Below are 23162 nucleotides of genomic sequence, written 5' to 3' on the forward strand. Positions count from 1 at the left end.
CTACCAGAAATGAAGGGTAAGGGGAAAAAGAAGGAATGTCACAAAATTGCATTTTCGAGTAAACGGCGTTTTAATATTGGAAACAGTGTAAAGAGAATAGGGTTAGTAAAATTTGTTGCCCCTTTTTACATGGATATTTCTACATCTACGTATGCATGGCATATACAATCAAATAGAACCAAGAGTCACCAACAGATAGGACAAAGCACCCGCCAAATCATGCACATGGACATTCCTTGTTTCTTCCCCTTACCCCTCAAATAAGCTCCTAGTGAAGCTTTCCCACAAAGCAGGCCATGTAATCAGCTATTATCAGCTACAAAAGCTGGATATAGCATTAGCAGAAAGGGCACTGCAATCTATGGGTGAAATTATAGGAGCCGTCATACCTTCCAATCTTCAAGCAAAGAAATTTGTTCATTTCACTTTCGATAACATACTGTAGATATCCTAGACGAAACATTACTTTACAGGCGACTCAAATGGCATGTTAGAAGAGGAATGACACTCCAGTACCATTTACAGAGATTTCTCTATGGAAAAATATTTATTGCTTCCGGTGCCCTCAACACAGTAAAGTGAAATTGACTATTCTGATATTCTTAAACCGATCCTAATGACGTTGAATCCAATCTCAGAAGGTTGTTTTGAACTTTATTTATTGTCCATGTAAGAAAGGATGTTTAACAAAGAGATGTAACTATAAAAGTAACACCAATGTATGTACTAGTAACTGTAAATGTGGACGTGCTACTATTAACTGTAACAACAAAGTTCATAGTTAAGTGTGAGCTGTGTGGTTTTAATCCTTCTATTCATTATATTTTCGGTTTCATTATTCTATTTATCAAAACGTGTCACCTTTTACATTTTTACAATTTTCAAAATGTGACAAAAACTTATTAGTAAGGGTATAGAAATTGTAAGCTTATCTAATTATGTATTCAATTCACTTTATGTTCTGCGTTTTAAGATTACTTTTAAATATGGTTCTCTTCTGCAACCACTATTACAAAAATTCACATAAATCATAAGTAATCTTATTTAAAGCTAAAAAGAGTTCAACAGCGTTTAGTGTATAAATTTGTATGGTACAATCCATTATTACGTTATACGTTATTACTTAAATTTCGTGTGCTTTAAGAAGAAATCATTCTACATTTTTGTACTAAATTAATGGATGATACCCAATTTTATATTAAAATACTGAGGACATATATATAAAAAATAGTTCTTGTTTTCAGTTTACAACACTGCCAAGCAAAGTTATTGTACTATATAATAAAATATTATGTTTTAATATAATTAACAGGTGAGGAATTTATATCATTTCATAAGACAATTTGTCATGTTCAAGATCTGGTAATATAGCAGTAGTTGGCACCACTGATAGTTTCAAAACCACGCATTAGAAAATTTGGCAATCATGATTTTTTTTTTCTTTTTCTTCAGAACACTCAACTCCTTCAAGTTGCATAGGTTGCTTTAAATTCCACTTAAATGCCGTAAGGTGTCTTTATTTGAAATTTTGACTAATCTATTATGCGTTCAATTTTCTCATCATTGAATTAATGTCTAGAAACGATTAACAAATTACTACTGATAATGGACTTATTTGTACTCACCTCTTCCTCTGTTTCTTTCTTTCTGCCATAACACCTAACCTCTCCCTTCTTAAGATAATAAATCCTCTGGCATTTATCCAAAAGCTCTGATTCTTTCCTTACTCGCGTAAAATGTGCAAGATCAGCTAATCGTGATATATCTTCCAGCAACATTTTGGAAGTCAGTTTGGACAATCGCTTCGCCGGCTCTCCACATAAGAGAAAATATAAAAATTCGTACAACTCCTTGTAATTCACTCCTCCACAACTTTCCGGATTAGGATGTTTTTCCAGTCTTGAAATTAACAACATAGTTTTGGCAAGGAGTCCTGACATATCAGAGGATTCTGTAATATTCGCTGTCTTTCGAGCGCGTTCCATTTTCAGAAGCCATGAATCAATTGGTGCTACATAGTGGTCCTGATGTCGCTTAAAGCTACTCCCACTAGACAAAACTGTATTCCTATGCCTGCGCCTTTGCCTTTGCATGTAGCTCGCATAAACATTATTACGTGCAGATTTCATTCTCATATCAATGAAAACCCTAATTTGTTCTTTTGTTTTGGTAGGTATAGTCTCTGATAATTTGTTTATATCACGATAACCATACCGCTTCAAAGCATACAGGAGAACCCTTTTCTCATAATCGCTCCAATCCGACTTGGGAATCCTCTTCATTCTGACTTGGTACAAGCCATCTGTACGTCGAGTTTTGATCATCTTACCCTGAACAAAATGGCAAAAACACTTTTCAGTTATAGAGCAAGATCTTTTAACTTCGGTCCCGCTTAATAAATATATTTGTAAAAATAGTTATATACATACTGACGTTACTTTTTATAGGGCTCCTTCGTGGTTAAGCGGTTTAGCATATGCGCCTTTGGCGTGGAAGACCCGGGTTCGATTTCCGGCTGGAGCTTATGTGGTTCGGATCCCACGTTAATCAGTAGGTCCCGTCTCATATAGCCTCGCTGCTGCAAGGGACGTTAAACTGATAATCAACTCAACTCAACTCATTACTTTTTATAAATAAAAGTGAATTTATGCTAATTAAATGACAATATAGAAAGAAGTTTCTTCTACTAAGTAGTAAACATATACACATTGCTATTGCTTTGTTATTTTGGAAATGCATATACATTGTCTCATGGTATGCACTTAATTATAAACTACACTAAATATTTAGAGGAGAGAAACATTTCTTACTTGGCATCCTGAAAATAATAGAACCATAACAGACTGTTTCAAGGCTGCACTGCTCCTTTTTTCAGTGTATCTTGTTTTGCTATATTCCTTGTCTTTCCTTGCCTTTTCATGTGATGCAATTTTTACTTCTTTCATCAACATATTTTGAAAGTTGGATTGAAATTACTTATTTTCTCACTGCAAAGGTCTTCTATTTAAGCATGGGTTTCAACGGAGGGAAAGAACCCATCACCATGCCTTAGTTGGTAGCATGGAGGAAGAGGCCAATGAAGCCTTGAAACTGTCTGTTATGATATTGTTATTTTCGGGCTAAGATATGTTTCTTTCTTCTCTAGATATTCAATATCTATCCTAAGGCTTCAGTAAGTAAATACAGTAAATAATCTTCAAGTTTTTGGTACAGAGAAAAGAAGTCTATTTCATTTCCACAATTTTATAATTAAGGAATGGAAATTCTTCTTTAGCTACGTCTTTTTTTTTTCAGTGAATTATATGTTTGAAGTTTTCTTCAACAATAACCCAATCTTTTAAATGTGGCTATGTAGCATATAGCACTACTTTCACACTGTACTTACAAACATTAATATTACAAGTATATAAATAATCATCTATTCATAATTATTATAATCTACTATAGTCACATACATAAATTTTATTTCTGAAACGAAGCAGAAATGCATACTTTGCGAGATAAAATTTTGTCAGAAGTAAACGAGATTTGTTTAGTTTAAAACCTTTTTAATTATTTGATAGGATCTTCATAATAAAGACACTTAATCTCTAGATAGAATCAGAGATAAAAGCATGCTGAAATATCAGTACAGATTTTTTATTAGTAAATAAGAAGGAATATACGTACATTTCTTGTAAACACTGTATAATTGATTAGTTTACACTGAGCAGACAAATTAAATACTTGTGACTCCTGTGATTATTGTATGAAATAATTTTGGGGAATTTTTAACAGGAAAGGCTCTTAAAATATGAATTTTCTTAATTTAAAAGTATTATTAAATGTTTGCATAGTTTGCATATTGATGCTGTAAGTTACGATTCTAATGTAAGTTTCAGTGTGGTCAATAAAGATTTTGATAAATCATCATCTTATATTCCAAGTGGAAGTCAGGAGTTGAATTGTAAGCATATATTTTAAGTATTTAGTTTTAAAAAAAGCAACTTACATATGAATTTATCATTATTGAAACTTACCATCTCGAATGAAATAGCTCTTTTTGTGTAGATATGTATAAAGGAAGTTTGTGTTTAATACCTGGAAATAAGAAAAAAAATTAGTTATCACTGTAATACGAGCGGTGATAATATTCAGAAAAACTGTAAGCAAAAGGCTAATACTCACCACGGAAAACAAACCATTCCTCTAGGAAGTACTTTCGGAGAACATTATCTCCATCTTCAGCCTGGACACAATTTGAAAAGGATTTAAAACATGAGGAGAAAATGTGGATGGGCAAAAATGGTTTAAAAGGATTTGAAATACGCGCGAAGCATAAATCTTCTTGTCAGAAATAAAAAAATATTAATATTATGTCAGACAAGAAGATTTATGCATTGCGTATTTTAAATTCTTTTAAACCATTTTTGCCCATCCACATATCTCCTCATGTTTTAAATCCTTTTCAAATTGTGTCCAGGCTGAAGATGGAGATAATGTTCTCCGAAAGTACTTCCTAGAGGAGTGGTTTGTTTCTTACGCTAACTATTAGCCTTTTGCTTACATTAAAAAAAAAAAAAAAAAAAAAAAAAAAATTAGCTTTCCAATTAAGAAACATTTTTCTCTCATATTGTGAACAAATAGAACATTTCATTCTATTCTCAATATCTTCTAGGAGAATAGTAAGCACTGAATAATAAAAATTTGCAAAGTAAATCTGAATAATTGTTTCTTACTCATATTCAGATTCTAGTAACTAATTCCCTCAGTGCAGAAAGTACAAAAGACTATTTTAATTTAATAGTCAAGATAATATATTAACATATTCCATAAGCTTCCTTCTACTACTAATACTTACTCTAACAAATAAGGATGTTGAATTCGAGGTCCAGCTGGAAGTCAAATTATGAATTTACTTTCAATTTATATAATAGAATATTAGTAAAAAGTTTTCCGTATATACAGATTTTTTAATCTACATAAGATATTTCTCTTATTTCTTGATCAATCGAAACTCTATCTTAAGAAACATCTTGTTACTTGAAAAATTATAGAGTAAGTTACGGATTAATAGGATGTTTAAATACATTTGCTTTGAAAGTGCATCAAAGTAGTTTGCATGTTCGAAGAATAAATAAATAAATCTAAATGTTGATTCTTATTTAGTACTCTTACTGTCGAACCAGTTTATATTGAGTGATGCCATCAGGCCAACATCAATAGTACAACTCATTTTCAGCGTAGCAATAATCATATTTTTCCCCCAAGCAGCATGAATGTTTCATGGAAAGGCCATTCTTACTAGGATCTACCCTCAACTTTATTGAATTCATGTGCACTGGCTGACAGATCATGCAGCTCAGAAGAATAATAGGTGTACACTACGAGTGGTACATGCGGCTCTCACATACAAGTTTGGCGAATTCACTGGTAGTAAACGCGACAGTGAAAGTGTCAATCATATGACCATACAAGCATTAAGTTATATTTTCTATAATGTTTACTATTTTTGCCCATATTATTTTGGAAGCATAATTGTTTATAATAGTTGTAACATGGAATATTTCAACATTTCATTACCGAATAATCAAATAATTACTGATTAACTATACCAGAAAATATTAAATAGCAAATTAAACTATTTAGTTCTTCCTCCAAATCTACCTTTACGTTATTTATAAGAGGTTAAGATGTTAAGTATTCCCTTCACAAAAATATGTAGAGAAACACTTAGACCAAAAATATAAAATATTTTAAATGTTACTAGTTTGTTCATTAAAAAAAAAAAAAAAAAAAAAAAAAAAAAAAAAAAAAAACAATGGTAACAATTATATAAACTGAGGTAATGAAAGTATAGTATTATTCCAGTTTGTTGTTAATTAGAATTAAAAAATCTAAATATTAAACCTACATCATAACAAAAGTTTGTATTTGAAGTATGAGCAAAATTTCACCCTTGTAGCATTACCGTCACAAAAGGGGAAAAATTTTAAATTTTAAAAATAATACTTTGAAATACTTAAATTTCGATAATTCAATAATCGTACATATTTTGATCGTGCAACTTCACAGTACTTTTTGAGTTAAAATCAAGCAAGTTATGAAACAGAAAGAAAGATGATAAAATAGTACTCTTGTCAATAGAAGTGCCATAATCGTCGTATCTCAAATGCTGGAATGGATTATTTTCAAGTATTTTTATTTGTGCGTACATTCTTATTGCATTTTATAAAGCTGTTTATTATGAAACTATATAATTTGAACAGATCACTTTGACTTTTGAGTAATTTTTTTATCATATAGAATGATTCAAATATATTCTTATCTGTAACACTTTTAAATTTATGCAAAATTTTATGTCTATTGAAAATATGCTCTTATGTCGGTGCTCTTCACTTATTATTAAAAAAGGAAAGTGTTATTATTCCTATTGTTGAAACTTTGGACATATTAACCGACAGAAAGCAAGATCGGATCAAAATAGCTCACTCACTCAGAAATGTTATTATTTATTTTATTTATTTTTTATTTTTTTATTTTTATTTTTATTATTTTGCGTCTTAGCTATTAAACGCATGTCAGATCTTTCAAGCATTCGTCGATGTAATCATGTTGTATTGTCTAAAACGTTTGTGTTGTAATGGTGTATTTGATAAACAACTTTATTTTTTTTACGATCCGATCGTAGTAACCCGGCATATTAATATTGATTTTATTGTTTATTTTATGTGTACTTTCTAAATGACGTATTATATTGTAGTGAGAATGTATACATAATAATTGTGTAACCTGTAAATAACTTTCCCTTCTCTAATTTTAAACCGTTTCCCTCACTTAGATTAATTTAAATTATATCTAGTGTTCAGTAAGTAAGACTTTTGATATTTTATCTGAATTTAATATTGTTAGAATTAAAGTCATTAACAAAGCCACAGATGAATATAAAAGATTTTTAAGGAGAGCACTGGAAATAACGATAATAATAATCAAAAATGGAAAATTATAATCATTTTACTTACGTGAAGTTGTGATGTCTGAAAATATAATTTCTAGTTTTCGGCCCTTGCCTACAGTCTTGTTCACGGAGGAAAAAAGAGGGGGAAAACCAATAAAAACACCGGGAAAAATTAAAAACGAAAGGAGTTACCGGGGTAGAACAGTGCGCAAAATACTCTGTCTTAGCTGCTAGACACCCATCGAATGGTGGCACACATACTGTAGAATGACAGGTTCAATTTGTCTATTCTTTCGTTCATGTAGTGAAGGTTGCCAACTCATGCTGATGTTTTTGCTTTGGTGTCAATGTTGTATGTACTTTTTAACTGCTTTCTCCCATTTATGTTAACCTTTGGATTTTTTAAGAAAATAAAGACATTTTCAAAGACAAACCTTTCTAATTCATTCTTAGCTCCAAATAAAATTTTTCAAGAAACAATGTTATCTTCTTTTTAAAAAAAATCCGTATGAGATGGGGATTCAAATTAACAAAAAATTGGTTACTTACCAATATATCTTCCCGTGTGAAAGCTAAATATTCTCCAGATGTATCAGAACAACAAACTAGTTCCGTCTTTAGTGGTAAAGTAACAAAAAATAAAAACGGATCAGGAAAATATGGCATGGGAACAGGAATATATACCACCAAATGAACGTAACGTAAAAAATGGGTACTAAAAAAAACGATCAGAGCACAGTGAAAGAGTTGAGTTTGAAAGAAGCGTAGTGTCTATGTTTCATCACTGTTACCAGAATTAAAATACACATCAAAGGTAGTTAGCCAGACTTTATCAATGTTACCAGAATCCAGAGTTAAGTTCGGTTTACGTTTGTAAATAAAGAATGACCCTTTAATCTCTCGTTGCTTTCTTGTTTTTTTCTGAATCCTTTACATTAACCTATTTTATATTATGTATATGTAGGTGAAGTGACAATCCCGACATACCCACTTCTCATGACTTTTTTGATTGTCTAATGTGTTCTTTAATTCAGGTGTTAATATTGCGCTTGGTTTCATCTATATATTAAGAATCACATTCACACTGAGCACGATAAATACTTGACTTATTTAGAGGATCAACGAAGTAACTTCTAAAGCTGGTGGGATGCTTTTCTAAATTTGGGGGGAGGGGATACTGAAAGCAGATATGCTTTACAAGATTACGTTGAATTCTTGTCGATGATTTTGCAAAGTAAGGAACTTCTATCCAAGTTTTTACTTCTTTGGGAATAGCTCTTTGAAGAACTTGCAGTGATCCACTTGTTTGATTAAATAATTTTGGAAATTACGTAACTTAAACCGGTTTTTTTTTTTTTTTTTTTTTTTTTTTTTGGTCCTATTTGATATAAAAACTGTATTTCATCATTGAGATCACTTGGATAATCACAACTTAGTAATACAATACGAAAAAAATTTTTCCAAATATTGGCCTTGTACAGTGGTAGAGGGGCTGATTGTTGATGTATGTAAGTAGCGTCTCCAGTGAATTTTCGAGATGCACTTGTTATAAATTTCTTATACGATCGGGTAGTCAGTAAATCTAAAAATGGAAGACAGTTATCAGATTCACAGCCAAAAATGATCTTATCTGATAATAAGTTAGGTGGCTACTTACTTAGTATCCAAGTGCCTATACAAAAACTTAATGATTACAACAGTGGTTTCAAATACGTTGTAAAAAATAGGCGTGACGTCAAACAACTTTAAACAAAAGTTGTCATTTGTAATGCTAATGCTATTTTGCTTGCATCCATAGATGTTGTCGATATGTAACCGTTCATACCGTTGAAACTTACCATCAATAGACACGATCTCGATTATTACAAAATGGTGCATTTGCCTATGAAACTCATTACAACTGCTTGAAGTCTGTTTAACAACCAATGTATTTCAATTTGAAAATCATTACTTTTCCCAGAATGACAGTCTGGCCATGGGTAATACATTATCTCCGATACTGTCAAATGTTGTTTCAAATCAGATAGAAACGTCTGTTTTACAACAGGATACATTTAAGTATATTAGATTTTACCGTTATGTCGATGACGATTTATTACTTGTGCGTGATGAAAATAACTCTTTCATAAATATTTGAACGGCTCAATAATCAGCATCCTAGATTTAAGTTTACTCTTTGGCGTGAATCTGATAACTGTCTTCCTTTTTTTTAGATTTACTGACTACGCGATCGCTAGAGACGAAACTTTTTCGCAACAATTTTGATATTTTGTAGCTTTAATTATCACAATTTTCACATTTATGTCGCATTTATTTTTTTTAATATAACACAAATTTCCTTAAAAAAATTATGCAACTTATAAACAGTATATTTTTTGGAAGTAAGATGCATATTTAACACAAAAATGAGGATAAACCTTGATTCGGTGCATATTCTAACTAATGTATTCACTGAAAAATAGAAATGAATGCAAAAAATTAAACGCTTCCTCTAACGTCATCCTTAGTTAAAGGATAACACGCAGCAAGACATTACCAATCTTCTTTTAAGTTTGTTTTCCTGCCAGTAATAATCATATTATACTTGAAAAAGAATCTCTCGGCATTAACACTCGAGACTGGCAACCACATTGAACGTAATGAGCTGACAGCAAAAGACCTGTGGTTAACTTTTAAACTGTTTAACAATGATACAGTGTCAACTTCCTTATCCTCACTGTTGAGAAGTTCAATAATCTTAGTTTTAAATTCATGGTAAGCAACCAAAGATCATGAACATTTTCACCACAAAAAACAGTCAAGGATTTAAACAACAGTTCAGTTTTGTTAATGCCTACATCTTTATGAAGTGAAACAGTTTCTGGATCAAATAACTCACAGAGCTTTTTCGTAAATGCAACGTTTTTCAAGTTAAATAACATTGGAAATGCGCTTTTTAGTTATTATTAGCAATAATTAACAAGAATTCCACGTTTTTGCTTTTATTCGCATTTATCGCAAGTAATGCCGAATTTTGCAAAAATTCGCGATAATATAAACGTAATTTCTGGCTCTGAAACAAAAATTTTGATACTTCCTGAAGCATATACGCATTTTTTTTTTTTTTTTTTTTTTAACGTTTTGCACATATCACATTAACCAAAACGTTTTCTCTCTACCGATCGCATAAGAAATTTATAACAAAAGCATATCGAAAATCCACTGCAGACGCTACTTACAAATATCAACATTCAGCCCATCCACCACTGTACAAGGCCAATATTTGGAAGAATTTCTTTAGTAGGGTATTACTAATTTGTGATTGTCCAAGTGAGTATACCAACTAAGGCATAGCACCATGAATTTATATTTTATTTTCATTTTTACTTTCTCACCTAAAATACAGAGACAGTACATGTTAAAATTTATTAAATATTTCGTAGTTCAATACTATTTTTAAATACATATATTTACCTTCTGCTCCTATATTCTTCTGTATTGTTATTGATTATTTATTTTGTAATTATTTTAAATCAATTGCAATATTATTCTTAAGATGATTTGTGCAATAATATGATATTCTTTATGACGACGATAATAAACTTATTTACTTTCACATGAAATAAACCATCTATTTTGTTTATTTTCTTTCAGGACATACTCTTATATTTTTATGTTTGAAAATCACAATAAATGTATAGATGTGTTCTAATATTACGTTGCATTTATACAATATTATTGCTAGTGTATGTCCATTTTTAGAGGGAATTGTTGTTTCACATGTCTAGACAGATAAAAAAATAAATCACGTATTATAAGATGTCGATTTATATTTAAGGCGTTGAGAATGTTTTATGATTATATTTGCCTATTGCTCTATAAAAAAGCATAAAATTATTTTAAACTCTTTTACTTGCGGAGGCAGTCAAATATAGTTTGTGTAAGAACAACCCGTTTTTGTGTAATTAAATATATCAATTAGAACTGCGTAGTATTTAATTTGTTCAGACACACAAATGAAATTCAAAACTGCATTTCTTTTTTCACTTCCAAACTCAGTTTATCTTACAGGATTTTCATCTCTGTTTTATATTCGTTTCTCTGTGATTCCGGAAAAATATTAAAGTTTTACTCATTGGAGCTGTTAAAACTAATTAAATTATTCAAACAACATGTTGTTAACATCAAGAAAAAGTGTTTTCGTTGATATCTACTTCTTATTATTTACATATTGTACTTACTTGAAATTTTGATTTCTTGAAAATATTGACCTGAGTAGAACAGTACTTGTACAAAATAAGAAAATGAAAAGGAATAATCGTTTTATTGACCTAAAATCAACCTCGCTACAAGAGGACGAATATATTCAATTATTGTGTACTTGCTATTTTTCTCATTCATCTTTTCTTAAGAAAACAAAAGAGAGACAATAATACAAGTTTAATATTATGCCGTAATTACTCATCTGGTAACACATAATTTCATCATCTCCCGTTCTAGATTCTACTTCAAGAAAATGAACGATAAAGTAAGCTCTTTTTTCAATAAACCTGATATGTTTTGGGAGGCAATACATGCTTTTCTAAGTCAACTATTATGTCACGAACACCGGCTAAGTCAACTATTATGTCACGAACACCGGCTAAGGGATAGAGTTCCGAATATATTCTACTTCGATAGAAGATTCAAAGAAGAAGAACTGAGGCCACGACCAGGGTTGGACTTCAATTGGAAATCAATCGATATCAAATCGTAGTTAAAGCGATAGGAAATTGACATCTTTCAGTTGGTGAACTGAGAACTCGAATTTGGTTCTGTGGACTGCCGTATTTCTGCAAAGTGTATGGTAAATTTTCTAAGAACTAAGCATGAATGCTAAAATGAATTAAATCTAATCAAGTACGAAAACCACGAGTTTCGAGTGCTAACTACTCATTGTTATCAAGGACTATTAAATGTGAACAATTTTATCAAAATTTGGACTCAAGTAAAGTGACAGTGTTCTCATTGAATGTTAGCTTAGTGGATATAGAACTGTTTTCAGTGATAATGTGAACTTTCTCCAGGTAGGTATCATCTCGAACAACCTAATGGATCTTGAATAAGAGATCTTGAATCAAGTAAAATTTCTGCAGTACTGTTGCAATATGTCTTAGGGCAAGTCTATTGGTGCTCATATTTGCCTTGCGTAATATTAGGTTTGTTGTCTCATAAAAATGCGTTTCCTTGTTTCTTTTACCATTGCTGTTTACAGCTCTATCGTTTTATTTACCTCTCTAGTCGATGAGAATAGAAAATAGAATCATAATCATATTAGTTTGACAGATAATAGATGTCAGCTGTGCATGAAAGTCCTGTCAATCATAGAGAACTACAAACCTATCACAGTATCTTGAATTTTCAAACTTCCGGCTCTCCTCTCGAACTTTGTTAATGGAACATAAAAATAGGAGAGAAAGTAATAAAACCATCAAGGAAACGAAAAGAAATGGAAGCTAGGACAAAAAGTAGAATAGTGCAAAAAAATACCTTGCCGATAGCTGCCTTTCACACGACATATAAGACCAAATGATAAGTATATATTTAAAATTTACTAAACTTCCATAAACAAGGCACCAGGGGTGTTCCGAAAGGTTTAAAATGTAAGATATTTTCAGAAATTACAATTTCAACTAAGTAAAATGATTGTTACTAAACTATGTAAAGTTCACGAAACTATGAAATACAGTATGACTTAATAATTTTGAATATATGGTGTCTCTGTATCTTTTATTTTCTTAATGCATTTATTACTTTCTCTCATATTTTTATCCTGTGTGAACAAGACTCCAGTAGTGACCCGAAGCTTGAGAATGTAAGATATTTTCATAAATTAATATTTCAAGTAAGTAAAAAGATTTTTACTAAACTATGAAAAGTTTACTAAGATATTAAATATAACCTAATTATTTTAAATAAATGCTGTCCCTGTATCTTTTATTTTCTTGAATATTTCAAAAATTTTCTCCTACTTTTATCTTCCGTGAATAAAGCTCCAGGAGAGAGCCGAAAGCTTAAAAATGTAAGAGATTTTTTTAGAAATTAGAATTTCTGTTAAGTATAATGATCGTTATTATATTATGAACATGTTATTATATTATCTGAAGTTGCACAATTTGATTAACTTTAATAGCTCCAGTGACAAGATTTTTCTTTTTCTTTTTCTTTTTTTCTTAACGTCAGCAAAGTGGATAAAACAACAAAGCAAAATACTGATGAAAATGAAGACTTTAGTCTTTTCCAACGAACTAAACTAATTTGACTTCTAACAGAATCTCTGAAATTATATAATTTTTGTACAATATTTGGTTTTAATTCGGAAACATTAAGAAACGTTCTAGTACTTTCAAATTTAATTTTAATATTAGAATTTCAAAAATAGAAAATCGTTGAATTCTTTCAAATTTCTCTTACTTATAACAAAATTCACATTCATTTTTACAATTTATATAAAATTTGCAATAAATGATCATATTACACGTTTTCAAAAACGCATAGTTATATATTTCGTACATACCAAGTATGATAATCAAATTCATTCTAGTGTTACATTAATAACAAAAACTTTACTGTTTTTTTTTTTTAAATAGGACATTTAAAATTTTAATTTTTTTTAAATAAATTAGCACAAATATCATTTAGTTTCTCATAATAATCTGTAACAATGATTTGCAATTTCAATTTATTTCATTGCACTCAAGACTGTGATAAATAAAGATTAGACAAATGAAGCATATATTCAGAATTAATTCCATACTTATTGTCTTATAAGAAACTTGAGAAGATATAAGCATCAACAGAGAAAGCAATTATATTTATATTGTGTTATTTCGAAATGTGTGATGTGTTAAGAACATGTAACTACTGCAATGCTTACACTGTCTATACAGAATGGACTATTTATCGTGATTCGTCCTTGTAACTTTCAAGCTAATAAACAAAAAACTGCTGAAATTTTGTACAATACAAACATCAGTAAGGGAACACTGTTTGGCATATTTTGTGATGCCACCAAGTTAACAATGTTGCCAACCCAACATAGAGTTATATTTTTTCAAATGGCACTACGTCAGATTATTACATGTTTCAAATTTACATGTTAAATAAAAATTTAAATTATCACATTTGTTATTCAGTGTTGTAAACTAAGAACGTTACAAAATCGCAAACATACAAACATACAAATTCTACAGCAGTAATAACTCAAGTGAGATGGACAGGGCAATGCATATCCAAAGAAATACTTTAGTATCTGATACTATGATTATGATATGGTGAACTTAAGAATGAATAGGAAGAAAAGTTACGAGGATAGAAAGTTTGATTCTTCAAAACCTTTATTTCGAAAAACTGTTTGGATAAGTACCTCACTCAAATGCATAGATGGTTTTCAATAGATGTGAAGATCATAATGCCGTTTACATCAGTTCAATACCTCAAACCGTTCTGGAGATATAGTACACACTATTAAAGATTGCAACACTACTTAAAAATTATGCATTAATTTCGAGAACTTGTAATTACACCTACCATAGAGAATGATTATAAAGTTATTGAAGCAAAGTAAACAAAAAGTTGCTTTCAAAAGTTCCCACAAATACGTCATTTTAAGCAATACATCAAATTTTACGATTTCTTCCATATCTCCAGATGCTTTACGATGTCAAATTGCCGTAGATGGCATTGTGATCTTTATATCTATTGAAAACTATTTACATAATTGGATGCGGTACTTATTTAAGCATTTTTTAAAAAACAAAATCCTTTTCGGAAAACAAATAATTTTCAATTCCTTGTAAATTTGTTTCTACTTGTTCGAAATGCACTATATGATGACCATGGTATTTGACACTGAAGTTCTTTGGATGCCCATTACCTCGCTGTTACTACTGTGTAGAACTACTGTAGTTCTACTTCTGTTGTAGAACTCTCCAAAATGTATTTATTTTCCATATTTGTGATACTATAACGTCCTTAGTTTCCAACACTGCATAACAAGTGTGGTATTCTAAGTTTCGTTTTACACGCAGATTCAATATATATAATAATCTGAAGTAGCACTATTAGAAAAAATATAACTATGTTAGGTTAGCAACACTGTTAACCTTATGGTATCACAGAGTGTGCCAAACAATATTTCCCTGCTGATAGTTGCATGGTACGAAGTTTCAGCTTTATGCATCAATTAGATTAAAAGTTACAAGGGGGTATCAAGATAAATGGTCCACCCTGCTTATACGTTTACCAACTAAACGAAACACAATCATGTACATTTCGGGTTTCACTCAAGTAGATACGAGTATGTGGCATGAAATATGTGAATCGGACTACTTCGAAAAAAATACTTTGAACCAACCTATATATTTACAAAATTTTAATACATTTACAATGACTTATTAGTTTGATTATTGTTTAAAAGTAGTTGATGATTCAAACTTATTGATGTATTGAGTTCATTTTGCTTTAATAAACAAACAAACGGAGGTATTGTTTGTTCTTCTAAATAGGAAGGTCTGTATTCCGTTATTATTATCTATTGTGTTAAGTACAAAATAGATATGCTATAGCAGTATGTACTTTTTTTGTTTAAAGTATAGGAGATGATACCATGTTCAAAATTATCAGTTTTGTAGAAAAATCTATATAATTGTTGTTCCTTTTGCATGTGGGAAAGCAAGAATAAGTCCATTATGATTTGTTTGAAGAGTTACACCTATAGTTAAAAAGAAGATAAAAATCCAGGTGCATGATATTGCTTTTAAGAGAAACGAAACATGTCCTTGTTATGTCTTTGTCTAAAAGCAAATTAATGAAATGAGAAGTGATTACTTGTACCAAATGTAGCAGCGGTTCAAGTTCTAATAAGATGGGTCAAACTATACCATATACTCACCACATAATCACACAATGAATGAAGATATGAAAAATCATTGATAAACGGATCTCACTATTTTTAAGTCGCTTCTGTAAGACAAAAAATATTCAGCCATTCCTGGAATCGTAATGGAAACAAGCAACTTCTAAATTTTTAATAGCAAAAGTGCTGAGTAATATCATGAGTATATTGTTTTAAAGGCCATGATAAAAGAACTATTTTACTGCAACTTACAGAGAATCGATATGTTGTTTGTATCCAAAATGTTAATCAATATCAAAACAGTTTTATTTTATGAATATTTCTCAAAATACCCTTATTACTTAAAAATCTAAAAATCACTAGCTTTAAACAAGCTTCTAGGGGATTCAGTAATTTTTTCAGTTCGTAAAGTTGTTCCCTTACAATACTGAGATAGATATCTCAGTGATTCTCATATTATTAATAATTACTGAAATTCTGGGGTTGGTATAAGCTTTATGGATACTGTTTTCTAGTGAGAATTTTTTATTTCGTTTGCTTATTCATTCTTATTAGAATGTTTTCTGCTTCATTTGGTATATGAAATCGCCTTACAAAATGTGTTTCTGTCTTTCTTGTATGAAGATTGTATTCACTGTACATATAGTAGGAGAAAATATATTCATGGTACATGCACAAAATATTGTGACTTTATATTATCTATTATCAAAGAGCCTAATTATTTTTTCCTCAAAAATTCATTGAATACGGAAGTAACAGCAAACATATGATGACTGGAAGTCTCACTAGTTACGCAAAACTGTAATGGACTATTAATATAAATGAAGATACGCGAGTTTTAGTTACCCAGTAAAAGAAGTTAATAAACATGTCTAACTGACTATACTGTTCCATAATATCAACCTGTCTGAAGTACATAATATCTTGAATATCTTAAACAATTAAAACAAACACTTTTCAAACATTTTTGTGGTCTAATACTACTCTTTAACATTCACTTTGATAATACAATATAGATTACATTGTATACAAAAGAAAATTACTACAATTTGTAATTTTTGCCCAGTCTCATGTCCGCACAAGTATATAGAAAAAATGTTCATGCGAACTTAAATTTTTAACATTCTTTAAACAGAACATGCGAACTCAAAATTCACTAACATTTTTTAAACAGAGCATGCTAATAGTGAACTACTGCATTGAAAGAGCGTGTTTCTGAGTAACTACATAGTTATTATATTGCATATGAATGGTCTTTCATAATGAGCATTTACTGTTCTCATATTTCTGAAATATACGATATTTCGAACCTACAGGGTATTTATTTGGGGTTTTAGAAAGTGTAATAAAGAAATTAAAAGAAAAGTATACATAGATCCATCCCACGTGTAGGTAATTCTGCCCAAGTAAATTTCTTCGAACATTTTGTATTCACATTCTCCTATAGTATCGCAATATCTTGGTGGCGTCTATGAATATAAGAGATTGTGAATACGAATTCTCCCGCAAAATTATTTGAATGGAATTTCCTACATGTGAAATGGATCTATGCGGGATTTTCCGAGACTTTAAATTTCGATTTTAAATATCAATCCCTTTTACTTCCTTATTCCTTCTAAACCCCGAAGATGAACCACGTGTAGGTTCTAAACGTTATTTTCTCGGAATCATACGAGTGTTACGTGCATGGATAATTGTATATTTGACTACACGGTTGTTAATTTCCATTTACATTCAGTTTAGTAAAGTAGATCCCACTGAAAATAAATCATTCTACTGCAGTAGCCGTCCAAGGTTTGTAAATTATGACTTGTAGCATTGGATTCAATGAACTGCCATCAAGTACGAGGGTCATTCGGAAAGTAAAGAACGTTTTTGTATAAACACTGATATACAAAGGCGAAATTTGTGTTACATACTATGTGATACTTAAGTTACTTTTCGACATAGTCGCCGTGTAAATTTAAACACTTGTCATACCGTGGTACAAGTTTTTCTATGCCTTCGGCATACACAGTTGCCGCCAAACTGTTGAACCAATCACTAACAGCTTCCCTAAGTTCATAATCACTGCCGTAGTGGCTTCCACCCAAAAAGTCTTTCAACTTTGGGAATAGGTGGAAGTCACTGGGGGCTAAGTCTGGACTATAGGGTGGATGCTCCCAAACTTCCCACTTAAACTGCTGAAGCAAGTCCCTCGTCAATGCCGCGGAGTGAGGACGGGCATTGTCGTGGAAGAGGATGACGCCGCTGGTCAGCAATCCGCGCCTTTTGTTTTGAATCGCGCGGCGAAGTCGACGTAACGTCTAACAGTAGGCAGCTGCATTTATGGTCTCACCTCTCTGCATGTAGTCAACGAGCAAAACTCCCTTACGATCCCAAAAGACCGTAGCTATAACCTTTCTGGTGCTCAAAATTTGTTTGGCTTTTTTCGGCTTTTTCGGAGAATTTGAATGGTGCCATTCCATGGATTGGCGCTTTGTTTCTGGAGTGATGTGCGAAATCCACGTCTCATCTCAAGTAACAATACGATTTAAAAGTTCATCGCCATCCTTATGGTAACGGCTGAGAAAAGTCAATGCGGCTCCCATTCGCTTGGTTTTGTGTTCCTCCGATAACAGTCGAGGCACCCACCTTGCACTAATTTTTTTGTAACCAAGTTCACCACTGACAATTTCGTACAACAAAGTTCTTGAAATTTCAGGAAAGAATTCGTGCAGCAACCTCAATAGTGAATCGCCTATCCTCTTGAATTTTCCGCTCAATTCTTCCTTTGAGTTCGTCAGTCACAACAGAAGGCCGGCCCGAGCGTTCCTCATCGTGCACATTCGTCTGTCCGTCATTAAACATAATGCACCACTTACGAACTGATGCTTCATTCATTACATTTCCATACACCTCAGTGATTTGTCTATAAATTTCTATCGGACGCACTTTTCTTGCATTCAAAAATCTTATCACACTACGAACCTCACACTTGGCGGGATCAGTAATTGTATCGCACATTTTACAGTCGCACAGCGAAGCAATAACGGACCGTAGCGGATCGCAGCTGGTGCCAGACTGAGGCTAAAGCATGCCCAGGTCAATAACCCAGCGGCAACGGGGGTGGGGGAACACGCGCACGCGCTAGCGCAAAACGTTCTTTACTTTCCGAATGACCCTCGTACTATTTTTTAGTTAGTAAGAAGATCATGCATATACAGATATTTGACATGGAGCAAGCTAACTTTGCACTTTGAAACTGTCACTTTCTGAGTGAATCAGACGAAAAAGAGAGAAGACCGTTTTGAATACTACGCATGCGCAAGAAATGTTGCCAACCGCGATTATCCAAACTTGTCAGTAGTAAGTCTTTTATATGCCTGCTGTCGAAAGAACAAAAAATTTCGTGTGTTCAGTTTCTCTTTCGAAGTTCGTGGCTAGTGATGCCACGTTGGTTTTGAATAGGCGAAATAAACGGTTCATTTCATTCTTCTCAACAGAGAGAGAGAGAGAGAAGGAAAAGTACTCCGTAATTACAAAGATGCTATCGCAAACAATATGAATTAAGGTCAGCTTCCTCTTTTTTTTTTTTTTTTTTTTTTTTATCATCATGGACATTACCATTATCATTTCAGTATGAACAAAATATTTTATCTGCCGTAGTCACAGTTTTAATTTCAAAGTACAAGAGAATTTGAAATCTATTTTTAAAATAAATAAATAACTAAATGTATCACATATGTGAACATGACAGCATTAAAAAAGTAAAGAAGTATTCATACAAATATCTTCGCACCATCCCAGACATTTACAAATAAACTAATAGATACACATGAAATTTTAAAATAATTTTACAGAACACATAAGATTCAGTATTATATTTACCACCAATACAACGTTAAACAATATTGAATGGGAAACATTCTTTCACCTTTTTAATTTTTGACTTTTTTTAAAGAAGAAGGAATCCTCCCACACATCTCTTGGTCAACAGAAAACATAGTACATTTTGGCAATTCCTGCTATTCTTATGGTAAAAGAATTCGCATAAAACAGATATGTGACCCACTCACCCCTCAAAATAAGATATTTGCGATGCTTGCCGAGATTTGTTCTTTGACCTGGTATCGTATAATGTATCGGTAGATTGAAAATTAGGTGTTTATTTTTACACTCTACATATACATGGATGGAAATATACAATAACCGAATTATGAATGATACTGAACATTTCAAATTCATAACTAATATTTATTTAAGTTGGTAACGCTAAGGAGTTCACTTCCTTGCCTGTAAAATCTTAGTAACGTGGCAGCCAAATCATAAAGGACATTACGTCACCCAAGTGCAAAGTTGTGGTGCGCTATGTCTACTTGAAAAGACTATGCATCATCACGCTTTCGACTTTTGACATGAAAAATGGAATTTATAATAATAAATTCAAAAATTATATTCAAAAATTTATATAATGAAGAAGACTAATAAATTAAGCAGGAGTAATTTCTATTTAATAAGAAATACAATGCAATACATTATTCATGCAATACATTATTCATCATTTGTACTACTGATAGTTTAATTAATGGAAACAAACTAGCGCATCAAATGCATTTATACATAACCATTCTCAAATGAAAGTTCTGAAAATTTTTAATTCATGATGGCGTACCCATTTTATGCTGTGTGGCTACAAGGAGAGAAATACGTATTATCATTCATATAACATAAAGAATAAAAGTCTAGGTATTACCCTCTCTTGTAATGTGGAAAACAAGAGCTAATTTTGCCTTGAATCTTTTTTCAAATAGAACTTAAACTTCAGTAATTTTAAGTCTTCAAGTGCATTCTTATAGGCCTAATCTAGAATCTCACTAAGGTTTAAGTTCTTTATAACTTTTAACGATATTTTCAACAACTGCAAAGGATTCCACGAATTCCTCTTCGGATACATCATATTTTTTATACTGATGCAAATACGCTTTATTTACAAACATTCCCCAACCTTTCTTGACTATTCTTTCTAAAGGAAGATACAAATTATGATTATTTGATGCCAAACCAACAAATTTCTCGTGACCCAACAACTTTCTACTTTGATGAAAATTTACGAATCGATAGTATTTAGGAACGAAAGAAGGGTATAATTTACTATCAGCCAAGAATGAAAAGTCTGCATCTTTGTCTAAATTTGATCCTCTTGTAATAAGTAAATTTGACATACATGTCGCATATTGCAATACTGGATGTTTTGATATTGTTTGTATTGGTCTGAATTGCGAATGACACACGTCTTCGGAACTGGAAGTAATCCGCAACAAGCGTTTCAAATAATTAAATAATGGCATCCATTTTGATACGATCTCAAAATTTTGTGCTGCTGAACTTGTATGAGGAGCAGTCAGGATGTTTACTAACTTGAAATTGGGATCAGGTGTCAAATGATTCACTATATCTGTCACATCTATTGGTATGTTATTTGTTATTTCTACTGGTTGAAGGATACACATCAACTTCTTAGCAATAATGCAATTCAAGTCAGCCATTGTCACAGCTTTTATTTTCAGAAAATTACTGCATACACTGTTCAAGTAATCATTTTCAAATAGGAAAAATGTATCAGAAACGTCATACAACTTTGCAAGTGTCAGGACTGAGTTGTAATTCTGTGTTATGATTTCACCTGAATCATATGGAAGAACTATAGCATTCACGATAGCTTTGGTTGGATATTCATAATGCAGCTTCTCAATCACGTAACTTCCAACACCTGCACCGGTTCCGCCAGCAATACTTAAAATGTTTAGGAAACTTGTCACGTGATCACTTTTTTCAACCAGTCTCCTAATAGTTCCTAAAATTTCCTCCCGCATCAATTTGGCTTTCACCTGATAACCAAATCCCCAGTTGTTTGCTGCGCCACCTTTAGAGTAGACAACATTTCGTGGATCATACTGGTACGCACTTCCACAAGGTATGTTATGCAGACTTTCCACAACTTTGTTTTCGGTATCAATAAGCACAGCACGTGGAACATGTTCGCCATTTCTTCCTGTAGCATTATGAGCAAAAAATCTGAACAAACTGTCTTGCACATAGCAGTCACTTTGACTGTCTGATATTCCTTGATTACTGTAACTGATATCATCTGTCAACAATTTGAAGAAATCTCTTCCAACTTGGTTTCCACATTGACCAAATTGAATAGTTATTATTGTCATCTTGAACCAGGGAATAGCTGAAAAAAGATTTTTTAAGTGTCTCCTTATAGTACATTTTCAAAGCAATAAAACAAATGTAAACATATGTTAAAATTTAGGAAGTAATTGAATGTAGTTAAAGTATTCATGATTTAAGGACATTGTACAAACATTAACACTTCTTTATTATAAATAAATGTTAAATTAAGCATTACGGTTTCAATACGTACTGTAAGCACGGATTTGGATATATGAAGTTTTGATGCAACTATGTGTAACTTTTTACTTGAGTTTTAGATCTTATATGAGGTGCGGCCAGAAACTAAGCTTTCCTAGGGCGGCAAATATAAAGAGTGCATGTTGATCTTGTGACTTTTTTTTTTTTTTTTTTTTTTTGCTACAGATACAACACACACGACACTAGTTTCTAACATATTCGCCACTGTAATTCAGACAGTTGTCATATCAAGGGATTACGTTTTGTATTCTGATGTCGTAAAACTCAACAGCCTGGAAGTGAACGCAGTATATAACTGCTGTATTCAATTGCTCACTATCAAATTGCTTACCTGACAGGAATTTCTTGAAGTATAAGAAGATATGAAAATTGCACGGAGCAAGATCTGGGCTATACGGCAAGTGACAACGTGTTTGACCACCTTTGCTTTGAGCGATTTACATGTCTTGTTGCCGTTTAAGAAATTTCTGTCCGGTAAGCACTTTGATGGCGACTAATACTTACAGACAGTTGTCATACACTGGTTCCACTTCCCGGCAACTGACGTTTTCGACATCGAAATACAAAAGTTGATCCCACAGTATGGTAAGTGTCTGAATTCCTATAGCGAATATGTAGAAAAGTATTGTCACATGTGATGTATCTGCAGTAATAAAGTTTCAAGATCATTGTGTCTATTTTAAGTTTACTACCCTAAGGAAACATAATTTCTGGACGCACCTCGTTATTTCTTATTTGGAGTTTATAGTCCCATTTCAACACCGCGGCTATATGAAATGTGGATCTACAGTTTAACGTGGGACCGAAACCTTATAAGCTCGCGCCGGGAATCGAATCCTAGTCTATTACACAGAAGTCAATGAGAACGTTAACTTTGGTTTTACGTCTTAAACAGTCATTGTGCAATCGACCATTGGGAGTCCTACGAGT

The 23162-nt window shown here is 32.0% G+C and overlaps 1 protein-coding gene across 2 annotated transcripts in view; it reads right to left on the reverse strand.

Annotated features, from left to right (window-relative positions):
* LOC145673228 (tubulin delta chain-like) overlaps window positions 1–23162 on the reverse strand; it is a 67901-nt gene that overhangs the window by 18849 nt on the left and 25890 nt on the right. The window contains exons 2-3 of one of the 2 annotated variants that reach the window (XM_081742722.1): window positions 4020–4080; window positions 1626–2330 (exon numbers count right to left, since the gene is read on the reverse strand). In XM_081742722.1, the coding sequence (XP_081598848.1) occupies window positions 1626–2330; window positions 4020–4022 (708 nt within the window). In that variant the 5' untranslated portion in view covers window positions 4023–4080. Of the gene's footprint in view, window positions 1–1625; window positions 2331–4019; window positions 4081–20293; window positions 22033–23162 lie in introns of those variants that run through there. The other variant, XM_081742721.1, reaches the window with a different exon arrangement.

This window comes from Thermobia domestica, chromosome 16 (assembly GCF_964235325.1).
Source record: "Thermobia domestica chromosome 16, izTheDome1.hap1.1, whole genome shotgun sequence".
NCBI lineage: Eukaryota > Metazoa > Arthropoda > Insecta > Zygentoma > Lepismatidae > Thermobia > Thermobia domestica.